Source organism: Geotrypetes seraphini, chromosome 15 (genome assembly GCF_902459505.1).
Source record: "Geotrypetes seraphini chromosome 15, aGeoSer1.1, whole genome shotgun sequence".
In the NCBI taxonomy this organism is placed as follows: domain Eukaryota; kingdom Metazoa; phylum Chordata; class Amphibia; order Gymnophiona; family Dermophiidae; genus Geotrypetes; species Geotrypetes seraphini.
Window position 1 is genome coordinate 65592279 of NC_047098.1, and position 21355 is coordinate 65613633.

General features: G+C 43.7%; 1 protein-coding gene across 10 annotated transcripts in view; it reads right to left on the reverse strand.

The window, feature by feature from the left end:
• TSPOAP1 (TSPO associated protein 1) overlaps positions 1 to 21355 on the reverse strand; it is a 225595-nt gene that overhangs the window by 49219 nt on the left and 155021 nt on the right. For all 10 annotated transcript variants that reach the window (XM_033922925.1, XM_033922922.1, XM_033922920.1 and 7 more), the window contains 3 exons: positions 13585 to 13694; positions 10919 to 11737; positions 5317 to 5468 (listed from right to left, as the gene is read on the reverse strand). In XM_033922925.1, the coding sequence (XP_033778816.1) occupies positions 5317 to 5468; positions 10919 to 11737; positions 13585 to 13694 (1081 nt within the window). The remainder of the gene's footprint in view (positions 1 to 5316; positions 5469 to 10918; positions 11738 to 13584; positions 13695 to 21355) is intronic.

The following is a 21355-nucleotide window of genomic DNA, read 5'->3' on the forward strand; positions in this document are numbered from 1 at the left end:
TTCATGCCCCCCTCCCAAGGGGGTGTACCTGTGCTCTTGCTGGCCGGCTCTAAAACATCCAAGTAGGCCCCCTCCTCCTTCCTTCCTTCTAGCCACATTTCTTTCTTCACAAAGCTACAGCAGCAGCAGAGTATGGCCAGAAGTCATGATGTGCTGGCTGCATGGCCTGCTACCAAAAGGTGTGCAGCCATGCAGCTTAAAGGGAACATTTTATTTATTCCTTTTCACTTTTTATCTAATCAAATTTCTATCTCCTTCTCTCACCCCCTAGCTTTCACATTTCTCATCCTCCTATTCCCTTTTATCTACTTCCCATTACAACATTTCTATTCTCATATACTCATTCATCTCCTTGACAACTCTCACACATAGATCTACCATTTCTAGCATCTCCCCTCCTTGTTGCTTACTCCACTCTTGTAACCCAGAGAGAGAGCTGGATCAAGGACATATGCTAGATGTAATTTACTTAGACTTCAGCAAAGCCTTTGATACAATTCCTCATAGGAGACTGTTGAACAAACTTGAAGGGCTGAAGTTAGGACCCAAAGTGGTGAACTGGGTTAGAAACTGGTTGTCGGACAGACGCCAGATGGTGGTGGTTAATGGAAGTCGTTCGGAGGAAGGAAAGGTGAGTAGTGGAGTCCCTCAGGGTTCGGTGCTGGTGCCGATCCTGTTCAATATGTTTGTGAGTGACATTGCTGAAGGGTTAGAAGGAAAAGTGTGCCTTTTTGCAGATGATACCAAGATTTGTAACAGAGAAGACACTGAAGAGGGAGTGGAAAATATGAAAAAGGATCTGCAAAAGTTAGAGGAATGGTCTAATGCCTGGCAACTAAAATTCAATGCAAAGAAATGCAGAGTAATGCATTTGGGGATTAATAGTCGGAAGGAACCGTATATGCTGGGAGGTGAGAAGCTGATATGCACGGACGGGGAGAGGGACCTTGGGGTGATAGTGTCCGAAGATCTAAAGGCGAAAAAACAGTGTGACAAGGCAGTGGCTGCTGCCAGAAGGATGCTGGGCTGTATAAAGAGAGGCGTAGCCAGTAGAAGGAAGAAGGTGTTGATGCCCCTGTACAGATCATTGATGAGGCCCCACTTGGAGTATTGTGTTCAGTTTTGGAGACCGTATCTGTCGAAGGACATAAGAAGACTTGAGGTTGTCCAGAAGAGGGCAATGAAAATGATAGGAGGCTTGCGCCAGAAGATGTATGAAGAGAGACTGGAAGCCCTAAATATGTATACCCTAGAGGAAAGAAGGGACAGGGGAGATATGATTCAGACGTTCAAATACTTGAAGGGTATGAAAATGGTAAAAACCAGAGGACATAATTTGAGGTTGAGGGGTGGTAGATTCAAAGGCAATGTTAGGAAGTTCTACTTTACGGAGAGGATGGTGGATGCCTGGAATGTGCTCCCGAGAGAGGTAGAGGAGAGTAAAACTATGACTGAGTTCAAAGAAGCGTGGGATGAACACAGAGGTTCTAGAATCAGAAAATAATATTAAATATTGAACTAAGGCCAGTACTGGGCAGACTTGCACGGTCTGTGTCTGTGTATGGCCGTTTGGTGGGGGATGGGCTGGGGAGGGCTTCAGTGGCTGGGAGGGTGTAGATGGGTTGGAGTATCTTTAACGTAGATTTCGGCAGTTGGAACCCAAGCACAGTACCGGGTAAAGCTTTGGATTCTTGCCCAGAAATAGCTAAGAAAAAAAATTAAAAACTTTAAATTGAATCAGGTTGGGCAGCCTGGATGGACCATTCGGGTCTTTATCTGCTGTCATCTACTATGTTACTATGTTAGCATTTCCTTCCTCTTTCTTTCTTTCTTTCTCTCTCCCTCCCACCCACAAGTCCAACATCTCTCCTTTCTGCCTTTCCACTCCCTCCTTCCAAGTCTGACATCTCTCCTTCCAACCCCTTCTGGCCCCCAATCCATATCCCCTCTGCCTTTCCCTGTCCATCTCTCCTCTTCCTCCTCTGCTCTCCCTGAATAGTCCATCTTTCCTCCCCCTTCTGCCCCCTCCCCTGAATCTCATTCCTTTTCCACATTTTGCCCCTCCATTTACATCTCTCCCTCCCTTTCATCCTCCTTCTACTATCTCTTCCTGACCCCCTCTGCCTTTTCTATGTCCTTCTTTCCCTCTCTTGCTCCCTGTCATCCTCCAAATCCATCTCTCATTGTACCTCTTCTACCCCCCTCTGCCACCTCTCCCTGTGATCCTTCTACCCTCTCTGCCATCCCCATCCATCTCTCCCTGCCCCTCACAAATCTGACATTTTTCCCTCCTCCACTTACCCTATTCCCGAGTGTCACATCTCTCTCTCCTTCCCTCATTTGAATCTAACATCTTTCCCTCCCCCAAGTCCTATATTGCTTCCTCTTTACCTCCTACCCCTTCCCCAAATCTGCCGGCACCAGGCAGCACTCTGGTGGAAGCAGCATCTTCCTGCCAGCCAGTGTACCTGATGGTCGACTCTCTCTGCCGCAAAACCTTCCCTGACATCCTTTCCTTCCCGCATCTACTTTACTTTTCTTGCAAATGTTGATGGGCAGAGGAAGTGATTCTCAATGCCACCCTGCTGCTGCCTGGTGACTTCTTTCCACTGCCCGCCCCATTGGAAACAGGAAGTTGTCAGAGAGAGCGGGGCAGACAGTTGAGAGAAGATGCTGGCGGCATTGAGAACTGGTTCCTCCTCCTAGAAATATTTGCAAGAAATGTAAAGTAGACACGCAGGGGGTGGGAGTGGGGGGGGGGGTGAGAGGAGTAGATGTCAGGGCAGAGAGAACCGACCAGCAGGTAAGCTGGTCGGCAGGAAAATGCTGCTCCCAGGAGAGTGCTGCCTGTGTAGATACTGTCTGTCCCGTTGCCACCAGGAATTTCTGGGGAGGCCATGGCCCCTGTGGGTCCCCCCCATTCCAATGTCTATGAAGTACCACCAATATTCTCTCCTGCAGACTCCTGGATCAAAAGAGAAGAGCTCCATGCTACAGTCACAGGGAAGGGCAAAGAGGAAGCACTTGTGTCTCTTCTGCTACTCCTCCCTTCTCTCTGTTCAACGCTGGCTGACTATAAAATGCCTGCCCTAAGAGCTGCAGGGGGAGCAAAAAGCAGCAGCATGAACGAACAGACATGCACCCTTCCATGTATTTTCCACACTCTTCTCTTGACTATGGTAATGGAGTTCATTGCCCTTTTTCAGCAGGCTCTACTACACGGTGTACAATGTTCTGCAAGAACATGCTCATGAAGAACACTCATAAGATGCTATATGAGATGTAAAATCTGGACAGAAGTGTATTCTCCCCATGCTCACGAGCTGTGCAGAAGGAATCCATTCCAGGTTTTCAATTCTGCTCCTTCTCCAGAGGGCTTTACTGCCCCCTTCAATTTGTAGGGAGCCCAAAGCTCATGCCCCTTCCTCCAGCGCGCTGCAGCACGCTGGGTACATTTGCTGATCCAGCGCCAATCCAGTGCAATCAAGACACACATTTGACAAATCAAGTTTCAAGTTCATTAATTCTTGATATCCCACAAATCATATTACAACTAAGCAGCTTACAAAATAACAAAAAACAAAAACCAATATTTATAAAAACAGACCACTGGTCTGACCCAACAGCGGCAATTCTTATGTTCTTAAAGCACTAAAATAAAACAAAACTAGCAAATTTAGGATTTTAGAGGAGGGGGAACATGAAGGAACAGTCAGAAACCTTTAAAAACAAGATTTAGAGAATGACATGGGGACACATTTTTCACCATCCCCGCAGGAATTCATTTTCCCATCCTGGCGAGTTCTTTTCCTATCCCTGCAAGTTCTGTTCTCATTTGCACAAACCTCAAACACTTTAAAATCATAAGTGTTTGAGACTTGTGCGGTTAAGGCAGAGCTTACAGGAATAGGGCAAGGACAGCAACAAAACTTGCGGGGACGAGACGAGGAAAAATTTGCCCCATGTTATTCTCTATTATAGACCTCCCTCACCCCCCATTTTCCTCATAGGATGTAACAGCCTTATTCACTGTGACCTGTGCTGGCAATATGCTGCAGTCTGCCTCGGCTCCAAGGGTAGCTGGATCTGGGAGAAGAAATCACCGCCTGAAAACGGAACATCCTTCCAGCACTGAAATCTTCGGGCTGACAGTCTGACCTGTGTCCAACCCCTATGAATGCGAAAAGTGGGGAGGCGAAACACAGCAGGCATCCTGCTAGACCCCGCTGAGCCCCCTACGGATGCCTAACAGCCCAAGCTCCAAAAAGGCCTTTGTAGGCTGGCTAACTGGTACAATGAAAGATTGGTCTGTCAGCTGCAGACCTCAGTTTGCTTCTCCTCCACGCAGGCAGAGCTGGACCCTCGACTAAAGGAGCTCTCAGCACTGAAATGAAGCAAAACATTGCAAAGACCCCCCCCCCATGACAAAAAAAATAAAGAAATAAGCAGAGCAGAAATTCTCCTTCAGGCTCGTGTGTAAAAGGGAAAAAATTGTAGGAGGTAGCAGAACCCTTTCGTGAAGTAGGAGGGATTTAGAAAAAAATCCAGAGTGGATTCCTTCAGTAAGGCTTACAAGCACTGGGAGATAACCACTTGTCCAGAATGATATACCTATTGCAATAAAATGTCTGCTATGCTTGAATTTAATCAAAGTTTTCATAATTGGAGATATGGGAGAATACACATACATAAGACCCATTCCCCAATGTAGGAGAACTGAATCAGTTCAGCGGACGGCCACCAGGATGATCTCGGGGCTCAAGGGTCTCTCGTATGAAATTGCAGCTCTACACTCTCGAGGAACGTAGGGAGAGGGGAGACATGATCGAAACATTTAAGTACCTCACGGGACGTGTCGAAGTGGAAGATGATATTTTCTTTCTCAAGGGACCCTCGGCCACAAGAGGGCACCCGCTCAAACTCAGGGGCGGAAAATTTCATGGCGACACCAGAAAGTATTTCTTCACAGAGAGAGTGGTTGATCATTGGAACAAGCTTCCAGTGCAGGTGATCGAGGCAGACAGCGTGCCAGACTTTAAGAATAAATGGGATACCCATGTGGGATCCCTACGAGGGTCAAGATAAGGAAATTGGGTCATTAGGGCATAGACAGGGGGTGGGTAAGCAGAGTGGGCAGACTTGATGGGCTATAGCCCTTTTCTGCCGTCATCTTCTATGTTATGTTTCTATGGAAAAAGGCATATGAAATATATTTGTATGTAATATAATTTATTTGATACAGCATACATCCTTCCATGGCAAAATAGCTGCTGGCATTGGAAAAACACTATCTTAGAAAATGTTTAAAGATTTTACCTTTTGTCCATCAGTATATACAGCATAGCCAGTGACTCTGACTCCATTAGATGTTCCTGCTGCATCAATAGTCACGGGCAGCCAGCTGATGAGGAGAATCTCTGGTGAAGGGCCAAGTTCCACTTGGACATCAAGTGGAGCATCAGGAGGCCCTCAAGTAAAAAAAAAAAAATAATAACTTTCTTAGATAGTACGCATGCATCTCATTTCTCTCTCACATTCATATAAACTTAATTTTATTTGTGATACGTATTTATTTTTTAAAAGAAATTTATATACTGCAGTACCTAAGAACCTAATCCATGTAGTTCATAATAAAATAAACAAAATTATCCAAATTCACAAACAGTGGTCGTCAAATTGAGTGCAATATATAAATGAAGGAATTTTGATATGTGTAGAGACAAGATGGATAAGAATATAGCCTTGGTATACAACCTTCCTGAAAAATAGACTGACATAAAATAAAGAAAAATAAGAAAAAGAAATTAAAATAAAAAGTATTAGTTAAATAAGGTTGTTTTAAATAAACAGGAAGGTAGGTGGGTTTTGCCAATGATTAAATCAAAAGCACTGTGAGCTATCACATACAGACATCAGATGGTGCTTTTGCTCTAGATCTGAGGCTTTTTTGCACCATTAAACAGAAGAGAATAACAAATTAAAAAGATTCTATCACATTTATGGATAGAGAGAGTGGTTTCATGATAAAATAAGCCTCATATACAAAAACAGATTTTTATAAACCACTCCATGTCCTAGTGAGAGACATGGTAAGCTCTTTTCCATTAGATAGGTGAGATATTCTAGACAGTTGGGTTATTTCCCCAAACCCAAATGCTGCAGAAGGAATCCACTATGGATTTTTCACTCTGCTTCTGGTATATATTTTATTGTGCAGTTTAGCATCCTCTAGTTAGTATCCAAGCACCGAGGAGCACCCAATATATATGAAGTAGAGACACCTGTAGTAACAGTCTAATTGTTCTATTCAAAAATAACTAAATAGTACCATTAACAGCCAACACAGGCTTCAAAGGAGCTCAGAATCTTCTCCCTAATAAATGGAACATATTTACAAAATCTTCCAAGCCTTCAAAGGCTGACAAGCATCCAAGAATCAGCTTGGAGAAGCATAAACAGACTGAAAACTGTAAGCAGCGCAGGAAGGACAGGGTAGGGAGTCTAGAATGTCTCACCTATCTACTGGAAAAGAGCTTACCTGGGTAAGTACATAATCTCTTTTTACAATGCAGTAAGTGAGACATTCTAGACAGCTGGGACGTACAAAAGAACATAAGAACATAAGCATTGCCTCTGCCGAGTCAGACCATAGGTCCATCACGCCCAGCAGTCCGCTCCCGCGGCGGCCCCCCAGGTCAAGGACCTGTAGTGATCTATTACTCAAGGGCATTTTATATTGTATAGTAACCCTCTAATTATACCCCTGGATCCCAAAAGCAGTCCCCAAAATAGCTAGGGTTGGCTTGCTGTGCCAGCCCTTAGGACAGAGGACCTGAAAACCAAGTTCTGTCTTGCAGCTACATCTACAATGTAGAACTTGATAAACATGTGAAGAGAAGACCATGTTGCCACCCTGCAAATCACCTCAGGAGAGACAGATCTAGCTTCGGCCCATGAAGCCACATTCCTGGTAGAATGCGCTTTGACAGAAACAGAGGACAAGTTTCAAGTTTATTAGGATTTTATATATCGCCTATCAAGGTTATCTAAGCGGTTTTACAATCAGGTACTCAAACATTTTTCCTATCTGTCCCGATGGGCTCACAATTTATCTAACGTACCTGGGGCTATGGAGTGACTTGCCCAGGGTCACAAGGAGCAGCATGGGATTTGAACCCACAACCCCAGGGTGCGGAGGTTATAGCTTCAACCACCGCACCACCCTGTTTCCCGGAAAGAATATAGGCTAAAGAAATGGCCCTACAGATCGATCTGGAAAAAGTAGCCTTGGAAGTGGGAGCGCCCCACTTAACTAAATGAGTCAGCACAAAAAATGGTCAGAGACAAAACTTATTGGTAACCTTCAAATAATGCAGATGAACTCTGCGCACATCTAGTTTCTTCAACAGGCAATCCTGTGTCCTGTAACCTGGAGACTGAAAAGGCAAGCAAATACACTTCCTTAATAACATGGAAAGCTGAAACCACCTTCGTCAGGAAGGAAGGAACAGTCCAAAGGGAAACCCCAACCTCCGAAATACAGAGGAAATGACTTAGTAAAACAAAGCCTGTAGTTTTGACACACATTGCGCTGAAGGAATGGCAACCAGAAAACAGTTCTGAACGCCAAGTCCAAGAGGGATGCATCTCGAAGGGGATCAAAAAAAGCCTTGGAAATGCTAGATGGCACCAAGTTAAGGTCCCAGGAAAGGCTGCTTAAATGGCAGTTTGTCATGAAGTGCCCCCTTCAGAAAATCAGCGATATCAAGATGAGAAGTCGACAAGGACTGACGCTCCCGGGATCTAAAAACAAGAAAGAGAGCCCGGTCACCTGGACCCAAAGATAAGTCATAGAGAAGCCTTTATCCAGACCACTGGGACCAGCAGAGAAGCAATGGTAAGGCCTTTCTCCAAACCAGCCTGAGGAAAGGTGAGAATCAGCGAGATTGGAGCCGAATACAGATCCACCTGGTTTTAGGAGTACCAATGTTGGAAAGTCTTCCTCACCTAAGCATAAGCCAACACCAAGGACGACCTCTTAGATTTGAGAAGAGTATTAACAACCAGAGCAGAAAATCCTTATACTCTAAGACTGAGCCTTCAAGAGCCATGCCGGAAGAGCAAAGTGACCCAGATCTTCCATAGCAACAGGCCCCTGTGTGAGAAGGTCCGCATAGGCGCTCAGTCGAAAACTACAACCTACGTGCAGATACAGCAGATCTACATACCATGCTATGCGAGGCCAATCTGCAGCCACCAGAATGACAGAGCCTGAAGAGTCGCGATCCTCCGAATGACCTGGATGACCATCGGCAAAAGAGGAAAGACATACAGATGAATGGTCTTGAGCTCATAACATAACATTGTGCTTATTGACCACGTAACCAGAAGTTCAACACGGTTTACAAAAAGTTATAAAAGTAAACATGTTACATGAAATAAGATGATTCATTAAATAGTCAAATATTTAGGAAAAAAGATAGGTCTTCAATTGTTTTCTAAAATGGCCATAGGAATGGGTAGTAAGCATCAATATTCGGAATTCGTTGTCATGAAGAGCTGCCTGAGATGCCAAAGTATGATTTAGAAATTTCTTACTCCTGCAGCCCTGGACAGATGGAAAATTAAACAAAGGATGAGTTTGTCTACTATGTCTGTATGATGCTAAAGAAAATCTATAGACTAAGTAAGAAGGCTCTGTACCATAAACAGCCTTGTAATAGAAAAAGCCTAGTTTAAACAATACTCGGGCCTCCATTGGCAGCCAATGCAATTCACAATAAAAGGGTGTAACATGATGTCTTGAATCCCTGGAGGGTGTTTTCCTCTACGACAGACTCTGTAAGAGCTAACTCTTGCCGATTCCCCTCTTGGTCTCCTGCCTCTGCTTCTCTCTCCTGCTCTTTTTTCTGTTTTGGAGCCGTTTTTTTGTGCCATATGCTGCCATGGCAGCCATCTTGGATTTCACGATTACTGTAGTTTTTGCTTCATAAGACGCACTTTTTCCATCCCCAAAAAGGGGGTAGAAATAACTGCAGAAATGTGTGCAGAAGTAAAAAACTGTACAGGGCACTAAACTGAACAGTGAAGTACACCAGAGGCAAAGTGAAAAATCCATAGTGTATTCTTTCTGCAGCATGCGGGTATGGGGAAATAACCCAACTGTCTAGAATGTCTCGCCTATTGCACTGGAATAAGCAATATACAAAACACAGCTTAAATAATAGCCTTAACTAAAATATAAAAACTCAGTTGGACATATCTTTAATTGGGTGGTATACAAACATTAAAAAACAACTGAGATCTTATATAAGAATTTTTTTTTTTAATTCTTTATTCATTTTTGCATATAACAAGTGCATAAAAAAAAAATATCAAATGAACTTATAAATACACACTTGATTATCTTTCATATAATACATCAAATACAACGTTCCAATCCATACTTATATGTTCCACAATATCTTGAATATTATGTAATACATCTAATATCTAAACAATTATTATTAGAAAAGAAAACCCTCCCATCCCCTCCCCTCCCGTGACAGAAAATTCCATCCAAAAATAGTGATATACTCATCCACCATATAAGATTAATAATACCCACCCACACCCCCTCCTATCCAATATCTTACTTTGGGAAAATGTTATTACTCATTACAAAAGTTTGTTAATGGTCCCCAAATCTTCTGAAATTTACCAAAATATCCTTTCTGTGTTGCTATTGTGCGCTCCATTTTGTAAATATGACATACAGAATTCCACCAAAAGTTGTAATTTAATCTGTCATAATTTTTCCAATTGTATGTAATCTGCTGAATGGCTATACCAGTTAATATAAATAAAAGTTTATTATTATTTGACGAAATTTGAATCTTTGCTCTCATTGTCATGCCAAATAAAATAGTATCATATGTCAAGGCAACCGGATTCTCTAACATCTTATTTATTTGAGGCCAAATTGATTTCCAAAATAATAATATGAATGGACAATAGAATAAAAGATGATCTAATGTCCCAGCCTTACGATGACAGTGCCAACATCTATTAGACTTAGAGCTATCTAATTTTTGTAAACGAACAGGGGTCCAAAAAGCTCTTTGCAAAAGAAAAAAAACAAGTTTGTCTCATAGATGCAGACACTGCACATCTCATCCTCCAAGACCAAATCCGTGGCCATTGAGACACATTAATTTGATGCTTAATCTCAATGCTCCAAATGTCCTGAAGACCAGTTTTTGGTTTTTATTCATAAATCCAGATATTAATTTATACCACTGTGCAGCCTGGTGTCCCATGAAATCTACCTGAAAGCATAAAAATTCTAAATTATATTGATTATTAAGAGTTTTCCATTCAGGGAACCCCGCCTGAATGACCTGCTTCAATTGCAACCATCTAAAACTTTGTGACTTGTTAAGGCCAAATTTATGTTGCAATTGTGAAAACGCAAGCAGCTTACCGTTAGATATTACATCTTCCAATGTACGTATTCCCGCCATCATCCAATACTTCCAGATTATTTTAAAACTGCCAATTTTGATCTTGGAGTTTAACCAAATCGTTTGATTTGTTGATTTATTTATCGGAATAGGAGTTAGATTATTTACATATCGTAAAGTTTTCCATGTATCAACAAATATTCTATGATCTTTATATAATCTTGGCATTTTGATACTAAGAACATGACCAAGTCGCAAAGGAAACATAATGTATTAACATTTTATCCATCATGTAACTGCATCCTTACTGTGGCCAATGCTTGCTGGAAACAAAAGAAAGTAACGCCACACGTTTTAGCTGTGGAATAGACTGCACAGTGCATCTAATAAATTGGGATCATTAACATTTTATATAGCATAATTTTTAAAACAGATTTTGATTTAGAAAAACTGATCTATGTCTGCTTATACTTTACCTGCTGATGGGGTAGTAAACTCTATTAATGTTGACTTTTGTTCACGCCTCTCTGGGGGTAACTCCCATGGTGTTTTATGTGGTCTGGACTCTACTTTCACATTATATTGTGTGTTAGGCATTAAATTTCTGAAGCTGTACCAATAATATCCTGCTTTGGTAATAGCACACTCCTCCTCGTTCAGATACACGGCATGTGTGTAATTACTGTTGCTTGGAAACCAAGTGATCTCAGCAGAAGTGGCACTGATGTTTCGCACTCTTAAATCTGTTGGTGCTATTGAAAAGCCAAATCCTACCAGAAAAGTGCAGCGCAGCTTATCAGAATTGCCCTTCTCTGTTACACATTGCACAGAAATTCGATAAGTCTTCTTCTTTAAGTCAAGCTTTTCTACTAAAGCTTTACTTTGGGAGCCAAATCTAACATTTTGTCGCAGTTCTTTATCCACATAAATGTTATAGCTCTGCACATTGCCCCAACCAGCTGGCATAAGTGGTGGCTCCCATCCCACAACAATGCTTCTAGAAAGCTGTTTAACCAGGCTCGGTTTTCTTGGGTAAGGCACTACTTCCTGATCAACAGACTCCTCCCTCTCTCCTTGTAAGCAGTTAAGCAAAGGACTAAGGCTGGTTTCTTCTTCATCAAGAAGATCACTTTTCTCCATACTGCTCATACTTTCACTTAAAAAGCTGATTTCTTGGCATGAACTATGAGAAAGATCATTTCCTTCTGGAGGTTGAAAGGTCATCAAGTCATCATCAGAAACTTGTTCAATGAAATTGGAGGGAACCAGCCCTCTTCTGCCATCCATGAGTTCCCCTAATCAAAACAAAACTCATAAATTTCAATACCTTGCCTTCTTTTATCAAAGCAAACAAGGTCTGACTCATTGAACCAATGATTGCTTTGTAATGAAAAACTTAACAGCTTCTTATATCTATACTAAAGTCAATACAAACTATGGAGGGTTAACACATAAAGAATTAGAAGGGTAAGTTGTTACAGTCCTATAGTCATTGTTTCAACAAGTTCCATACAAGAATCAGTATCTACAGTAAAATTTCTAAGACTTAAGAAAAAGCAGTTACTTACCGTAAACAGGAGTTATCCTGGGACAGCAGGCAGATGTTCTCACACATGTGGGTGATGCCATCCACGGAGTCCCAGTACGGACAATGAAAAGTGTAGTATCACTAAGCTTTAGCAAGCTTTTAGACTGACCACACAGTTCATGCACGAGTGCCTTCCCGCCAGAAGCCAGCTCGCAAGATAGTCAGTTCTATGCCCAAGCAAAAAAAGCGTCCCAGGATAACACCTATTACGGTAAGTAACTGTGCTTTATCCTTTGACAAGCAGACAGCATATTCTCACATGTGGGACTCCCTAGCTTTAGTAAAGAAATGGAGGGAGAATTGAGTTCCAAGAACTCAGAAAAATTCAAGATGCCTCACAAAAACCTAGACCTAATGTCTGATATGAGAGCACAGAGGAAAGGGAAAAAATTTAATAGAGGAACTCTGGTACAGTATTTACCTGGTCATTACTATGGTTATGCTGTTTAACAAAATTTTAAGTTTTATATTAAACTGTAACTGCTGTACATTACCTTGGGTGAATCTTTTATAAAGACAGTTAATAAATCCCAATAAATAGAAAGGCTAATTAAATATTTGATGCCTAAAATTGATGGTGGGGAGAGGGGGAGGATGAAAGTGTTACAATGAGAATCTGGGGAATAAATCTGTTGAGGTTTTAGGATGAGGGATTATAAGAGCCAAGATCTCTTACCTAAGTCTGATGTACTTTTGTGTCATTTATTCCCTAGAATGGTTTGAGGATGGGAAGGAAACTCTTTGGGTTTTAATATTGCCTCAAATAGAACTAGTTTGGGAAGAATTAATTGTTGGCTTTCAAGCACTAGCAGTTTTATAAATGTTATTACTCTCTGTTCATATTAAAGTTGAGGAAGGTCATAATATTGCTTCACGGCCGTGATCTGATGGGGCTGGGAACAGGTAGGGATTAAATGGTGGGGGAGGCAATATAATGATTATATATTGTTAAAAATTTATTGTATTTGTTGAATGGCAGTTAAATTAATAAACTTTTATTTCAAAATAAGTGATACAAGCAATGGCGTAGTGAGGTAAGAGGCGCCTGGGGCGGCACCCCTCCGGCCACATGCCCCCCTTCCCTTCCCTCGTACCTCTAGTTGTTCACCACCATGATCAACAAGAACAACCCTCTCGTCCCTCCCACTGACATCACTTCTCAAGCCTGGCACCCAGAAGTTACATCAGTGGGAGAGACAAGATCACGAGGAGCACATTAAAGTTGTTGCTCGCAGCAGTGAACGAGGAGGTAAGGGGGAAGGAAAGGGGAAGAGTGGCAGGAGAAGAGAAGGCCCCCACCAACATGGCGTCTGGGGCAGACTGACCCCCCCCTTTAATACGCCACTGGGTACAAGTATTTTATTAGCAATAAAACATTCAAACACATGGATATTACTGCTGCTGGTACTGTATGTATATTCCAGACTAAAGAACTTCTCTTAATGCTATATTTAATAGAGTGCAGAACTCAATTAATGCAGTTTAATAAGTACTCACATTAAAATGTCTTCTAGCATAAGTTAGTAATAGACTTGCATATGTTCTATCACTCACCTTCATAAAAACCATCATCATCCATCTCTCCATAGATGTAAATATATTCTCCAGCTGTCAATGGAAGTTCAACTTCAGGATTCTCATTTGGACCATCAAATGGATTATAGCTGGGAAAATAAGCATTATTTTGATAACATTAAAATAGAAACAGAGAAACATGAAGGCATATAAAGGCCAAAAATGGCCCATCCAGTCTGCTCATCTGCAGCATTCACTATCTCCTCCTCTCCCTAAGAGATCCCAGCCTATCACCTCTTAACTTCATCCTATGCCCTCTAATTCAGAGCTTCCTTTAAAATAAGAGGCTCACCTCATGCCTATATCAAATCTCCCCTCTCCCGCCTTTCCTCCAAAATATATATATTGAGATCTTTAAGTCTGTTCCCATACGCCTTATGATGAAGACCACCGACCATTTTAGAAATCCATTTTAGCTTCCTGAATCCCTTTGGTGGGCTCCATCTCTGGCAATGTTGAAGGCCCAGTCAAAAGCCCACCTCTTTGAGAATGCTTTCGACTCCTAACTCCTCTCACCTTGGGTTCTGCATCCCCAACTCTATATATCATTCCATTTGTCCAAGTTTGTAAGCTCTTCTGAGCAGGGACCATCTGTAAATGTCAAAATGTACAATGCTGCATATGCCTTTCAGTGATTAGTAATATTTCTCCCTATGCACCCTAGCATCCATCTAGCTTTTGCCGTCACCTTTTCAACTTGTTTGGCCACTTTAAGAACATCATATACTATCACAACCACTCCTCTTATATATATTGTTTTATATACCGTCCTCCTAGAGGAGCTCAGAATGGGTTACAAGTTTCCATACATAATAATACTAATAACTGTGAAGCGTAGAAATCTCTGCATGAAAGAGCTTGGCGCTCAGACACTCAACGTGCAGAAGGGACCGCCACAAGGAAAATGGTCTTGATGGCAAGATCTTTAGAGAGATCTGATCCAGGGGTTCATAGGGTGGATGAGCCAGAAAGTGGAGAACCAAGTTCAAAATCTACATTGGACAAGGTAGCTGCCAAGGAGGCCTCAGCCTCCCTGCGTAAGAAGCAATGTGCGGATGAGATGCCAGTGAACCCCTGAGAGCAGTGGAACCTAAACACGAGAGTCCCGCAATCTGAACACGGAGTGAAGAAACCACCAGACCTTTCCCGAGGCCAGCCTAATAGAAATCCAGGACCTGTGCCACAGAGGGGACTAAGGGATCCACCCAAACCCTCTCACACACCAAGCTAGGAAGCACCGCCAGGCTGTCGCATAGGCTGACACAGTTTTCCACTTGCTCTAAAGGAGCATAGCAATGACCACAGACAAATAACCCCTTGCATTCAACGACACGCGCTCAATAGCCAAGACGCAAGACCAAAGCGGTCCAGATCTTGGAGCGCTATGGGGCCGTGTGAGCATCTGCTGATGACAGAGAAGCCGTAGACCCATCTCTATACTCAAGTGCACCAGGTCTTCGTACCATGGCTTACGTGAGTGGCCACCCAGCGCAGAACGCAGCCAATCATGGGTCACGGGGGAAAAACATGGAGAAGCAACCCCTGGAGCCAAGGTTGGATCAGAGCGTCCAGCCCTTCGCTGCCAACCTCTCAGTGGCAGCTGAAGAATCTTTTCGCCTTCCGGTTCCTGGAGGACACCATCAGATCAAAAGATGGACGGCCCCACCGCCGAACGATGGCCTCAAACGCTAATCCAGACAATGACCATTCTCCCTGGTCCTGAATCTGTCGACTTAGAAAGTCTGCCTGAATGTTGTCTACGCCTGCCACGTGGGCCGCGGACAAGATACTATTCCACCCAGAAAAGAGCATGAGCCTCCAGACTCAGCAAGGGACTCTTTGTGTCCCCTGACGGTTGACATAGGCTACAGCCATCGCATTGTCTGAGAAGACACGAACAACCGTCCAATGGAGACACTGTGGAAATCACAAGATCAAGCGGATTGCTCGAAGTTCCAGGCGATTGATCAACCAACTGCTTTCCAATGCAGTTCACCAGCCTTGCGCCAGGACAGATCTGAAAACTGACCCCCCCCCCAGCCTAGACTCGCGTCCGTTGTCAGGATCACCCCGTCCAAGACTCGCAGAGAAAGCCCTCTGTCCAGAGTCATAGGATTCAACTACTACAGCATGTGACTGCGGGCCGCCGCCATCCAAGGCAATGTCACACCCAGTGAATCCCGCTGGGGATTCCGTCCAGTCAGGAGATGGACCACAGAATCATAAGAACATAAGAATTGCCGCTGCTAAGTCAGACCAGTGATCCATCGTGCCCAGCAGTCTGCTCACGAGGCGGCCCTTAGGTCACAGACCAGTGCCCTAACTGAGACTATCACATCTATGGTTGCAACCATGAGACCCAGTACTTGCAGGTACTGCCAGGCTGGAGCCTGAACCTCCAACATGGCCCAACCGGTACTCCATAGCTTGAGCTTCCTGGAGTCCGGCAGAAACACCCAGTTCCTGCCCGCATGGAACTTGACTTCCAGATACTTCAATTCTTGCATTGGCTCTTCTTCAGGTTGATCACCCAGCCAAGACGCTCCAGCAGATGCACCACCTGGGGAACCGCCCTGTGACCTTCCATTAATGAGGGGGGGCTCTGAACAGTCAAACTGTCCAGGTATGGATAGACAAGAACACCCTGCAAGTGCAGGTGGACAGCCACTACCACCATGAACTTGGTGAAGACTCTGGGCGCCGATGCCAGGCCAAAGGGCAGAGCCACAAACTGGAAGCGCCGCCCGAGCACACAGAATCTCAGGAACCTCCTGTGTTCCTGACAGATTGGTATGTGGAGGTATGCTTCCGTGAGATCCAAGGAAGTCAAGAACTGCTGCTATAACTGAACGCACCGTATCCATCCAGAAACGCGGAACTCACAGTAACGCATTTACTGCCTTCAAGTCCAGAATGGGTCCCCAGACTTCGGAGCCTTTCTTTGACACGAGGAAGTAAATCGAGTATCCCCCGGAGCACAAGTCGTCTTTTGGAACAGGTTGTATTGCTGCCAGATCTAGCAATCTGCTAACCGTGGTGCGCACGCATCAGGCTCTTTCCAGATTTCCCATGTGCAAAGTCAGGAAGATATTCGACTGGGGTTGGAAAACTGCAGTCGGAGACTCTCTCTGAGTATTTCAAGGACCCACTGGTCCAAAGTCACCCTCTGCCACTCTGGTAGGCAGGCTGAGTGTTGATCCCCAATACAGAGAGATGCCAGAGGCCTGGCCTCAGAACTGCTTCTGAAAGGGAGCAGGAAGATATGTTAGAGGATTGTTGACGGGATGGGCCTCCAAAGTGAGGACTGAATGGAGCTCCGAAACATTGTCTAGTCACCAGGGGCCCAGCGTGCTGATGAGGACGCCGGCAGCGACAAAAATTTGGCTGTCCTGAATCCCGTGCTGGGCGAGGCTTCAAACTGGGAAGCATCTGAGGCATACGGTCCTGAACACTGACCATAAGATCATCCAGATCCTTGCCAAACAAGAGCAAACCTTTAAAAGGCAACTTGCTCAGAGTAGCCTTGGAGGAAAATCACTGGATCACTGACGGATTCACAGTATTCACCATACTGACACTGAATAAGCTCCAAGCTTAGCAAAAACTTTCAGCATGCCATAGAGGGCACCCACCCCATAATTAACTCCGGAAACAAGGAGTCTCGGTCCCGAAAAACAACCTCCTAGGGATCTCGGTGCATTGTGATGTAACACGCACAGGCAACAAAGGAGGTGGCCGCTGTAGGTCTCACTTCTGCCTCAGTGGAATCAAAAAAGGCGCTTGAGGATGAAATCCACTCGCCTGTCTGGATCATCCTTCAGGACAACCCCTCCAACCGAGGGCAAGGAAGTGCCCTTAGTGACCTGCGCCACAGAAGAATCTACTATCAGTGGAGCCAGTCGTGAGGTGAAAACCAAGTCCATGGGATACAAACTCGTCATGGCCCTAACATCTTTAAGTGGACCCTCTGGGGACTCCCAGATCTCTGAGAGAATCCAAGCCAAATCTGGATTGTCCAGAAAGGAAGCGGACAGTGGATGCTGATCCCTCATGAAGGAACATTCTGCCTGTTCCTGGTGGTCTGAAATCGGGCTCAGGATCCTTAGGACTTAGAAATAAAGTTAGGCAATCTGCCAATCTTAAATAGCCTGTGCACAGCCAAGACAGTCCCTAAGAACTGGGGACCCACTGGCAGGGGATCCCAAAGATCTGCTACATTAGCCACATCAGTGGACTGTTCAGACAAAAAACCTGCAACAGCAAAGGGACAGAAACCGAGGCAGAAGCCACGTGTCACACAAAAAGCCAGTGGACTGAATCTGGCCTGCCTGGCTGTTTTATGCAGCCCGCAGTGATTGTGCGCCTTACACTACACCAGGGGTGTCCAACCCACGAGCCACAAGTGGCCCAGCTTGAGGGTGATGCGTTTTGCTCCTTGCCGCCCCCGGGTGTTTACCTTCTGGCAGGCTCCTTCCTCCTCATTGCCGCAATTGTTTCTCTACACAAAGCCACGGGTGGCAGCTCCCACGTGCGTCCCACCGCTGAACTGGAAGCCTTTTCTGTCATTGCAACATCAAAGGGCAGGTTTTGGCTCAGACATGCGAGGAGCCACTGCCCGTGACTTTGTGCAGAGAAACAACTGCGGGACTGCAGCAATGATGAGGGAACTGGCCAGAAGTTAAACACCAGCCAGAGGGAGGCACATATTTGAGGCACAGAATGGAGGGAGAAGGGCGTGTTGGGACTCGAGAGGGAGGGAGCAAACTTTGGACAAATGATTGAAGGAGGGAAGGGGCATGAACTTGGGACACAGAATGAAGGGAAGAAGGGAGGGGTGCATGAGCCATAGGATGGAAGAATGGAGAGTGTGAGGGAGAGATGCTGAGGTGAGGGAATAGGGAGAATTGGGTGTCAGAGAGGAAAAGAGATGGTACACATGGGGTAAGGGAGAATTGTTGGACATGATAGTGGTGGAGAGGAGGGAGGGAAAAATGTTACACTGGGAGGGAAGAGAGATGACTCAAAGAAGGGAGAGATGTCAAATTCCAGAGAAGGGTGATGGAAGGAGGGAAGAAAGAGATGTCAGACCACTGGAATGGGACGGAGAGAGATTTCAGACCACAGAATGGAAGGGTAGAGATGCCAGACTGCAGGAAGGAGAACTGCCAGACTGCAGAAAGGAGACAGATGCCAGACCATGGGAGAGAAGAGAGATTCCAGGCTATGGAAAGGACACAGATGCCGGACCATAGGAGAGAAGAGAGATTCCAGGCTATGGAAAGGACAGAGACAGATGCCAGACCATGGGAGAGAAGAGATTCCAGGCTATGGGAAGGAGAGAATGATGCCAGACCATATGAGGGGGGAAGGGTTGTCTGACCATGGGATAGGGATGAGATGGTGCACAGGGATGGAGGGGAAGGGGATACAGTGGAAGATGGTGCACAGGAATGGAGGTGAAGGGGAGACAGTGGGAGATGGTGCACAGGGATGGAGGGGGAGATTATGGATAGATGTAAATAGGGGAGAAGAAAGATGAGGAGAAGGTGCATGGATAGATGGGACTGGAAGATGGAAAAATAGATAGATTTTGAGAAGCAGAAAAATGGAAGAAAGTTAAAAGTTAATGCTAAAGATGGATGTATGACAAAGTGAAGGAGAGAAAAACAGCAAATGGATAAGGTGTCCCTGGATACACAGTTAAGAGCACAGACAGAAGGAAGTGTAGCCAGAGACTGGGAAAAGTTGGTTTGAAAAACAAAATCACCAGACAAGAAAGATAGAAATGATTTTATTCTCAGTTTAGTGATTGAATCATGTCAATTTTGAGAATTTACATCTGCTGTCTATATTTTGCACTGTTTAGGAAGAAATACATTTGTTTTTATTTCTCTGGGGTTGTACTGCATGCAGAGTCTTGAATCTTAGGATTTCATTTGTATATATTAGTACTTTTAGTTTGTGGTCCTGTATTTGCATTCATTCTAAAACATCACTTTTCTATTTTTGGTCCTTTCATTCTTCAAATTATTCATAAAAGTCTTACTACAACCAGCTTACGAGCAGATTGGAAACACTCCATCCTCTATCCCAGGGGTAGGGAACTCCAGTCCTCGAGAGCCGTATTCTAGTCGGGTTTTCAGGATTTCCCCAATGAATATGCATGAGATCTATTTGCATGCACTGCTTTCAATGCATATTCATTGGGGATATCCTGAAAACCCGACTGGAATACGGCTCTCGAGGACCGGAGTTCCCTACCCCTGCTCTATCCCATCATCAAAGACCCCAAAAATAATTCTAAGGATTTCGCAAACTACCGTCCAATTGATAATCTTCCATTTCTAGCTAAATTAACCAAAAAAATTGTTTTTCACCAACTTTCTGATTTTATTGATACAACTCAAATTCTGCATCCTAATTAAACAAGCTTCAATAAAAATCACTCAACTGAACACTCTCTTTTAAGACTCACTACAACCATTCATTACTATCTCGACCAACATAAGTCCGTGCTTCTTATCTCCTTAGACCTTGCCACAGCATTCGATACTATAGATCATCAGCTCCTACTTCAAAGACTTGCCTCTATTGGAATCTCAAATCAGGTTCTTGAATAGTTTAAATCTTACTTTTCTGATAGGGTTTCCACTGTTCATTTCAATAACTCAGTCTCTAATTCTTTTAATACCAACTTTGGTATTTCATAAGGTTCCATATTGTCCCCTCTACTCATCAATATTTATCTGGCCCTGCTATTAACCCTCCGTCAATCGATGGTTTTTCTGTCTATGCTTATGCCAATGACCTTCAACTTCTTCACACCATTGACCCCACTAACTTAAATGATATTGCCACCATTAACTTTAAATTAGCTAAAATTCACGATTGGCTAAATTTAAATATGCTTTCTTTAAACACTTCAAAAACAAGTTCTTTTGCCATGGAAAGAAGGTTTACGGCTAGTCGCATCAGTTTCCATTGACAATATCCCTCTCGAATCTACTCCAACGACCAAAATATTAGGTGTCATCATTGATAATAAACTTTCATTTTGTCCCCAAATCAGTGCTTTGGTCAAAAACTGCTTCTACAAACTTAGGATGATAAGGTCTTTGGTCCCTCTCCTTGACTCAAATACTCTTAATATCCAAAATCGATTATTGCAACTCATTATATAAAGGGTGGTGTCAAAAAGATATTAGGTGCCTTCAACTCATACAAAATACGGCTATCAAAATCATCTCGGGTTCCAAAAAATTTGATCAGGTCACCCCTTTGTTAAAGAAAGTTCATTGGTTGCCTATCCCACACCTATAAAATTGTTCTTCTAACCTTCAAAACTTTACAGACTAATGCTCCTGCATTTATACATAGACTGATTCCATATGACCCACCCCCGAACCTTAAGATCAGCCTCACAACTCTTTTAATGTACTGTCCTTAAAAATAATTGGCACCCACCGTACTCTTATTTTCTGTTACGGCCCCTTCAATTTGGAATTCTCTTCCCTTACACCTCAGAGCTGAACAAAACTTGGATAAATTAAAAAGTAGTTTAAAATGCTTTCTTTTTAAAGATGCCTACAATTGATTTATCACATATGTATGCTTTATCACTTAACCTGTCGCATCTTCCCTACTGTACCTCCCCCTTTTATGTGCTTTTTCTTAATAAATTGAAGTTCCTCCCTTTTTTTCCTATTGTTCTCATATCATAACCCCAACCAAGTATGTCAGTCGTGGATGG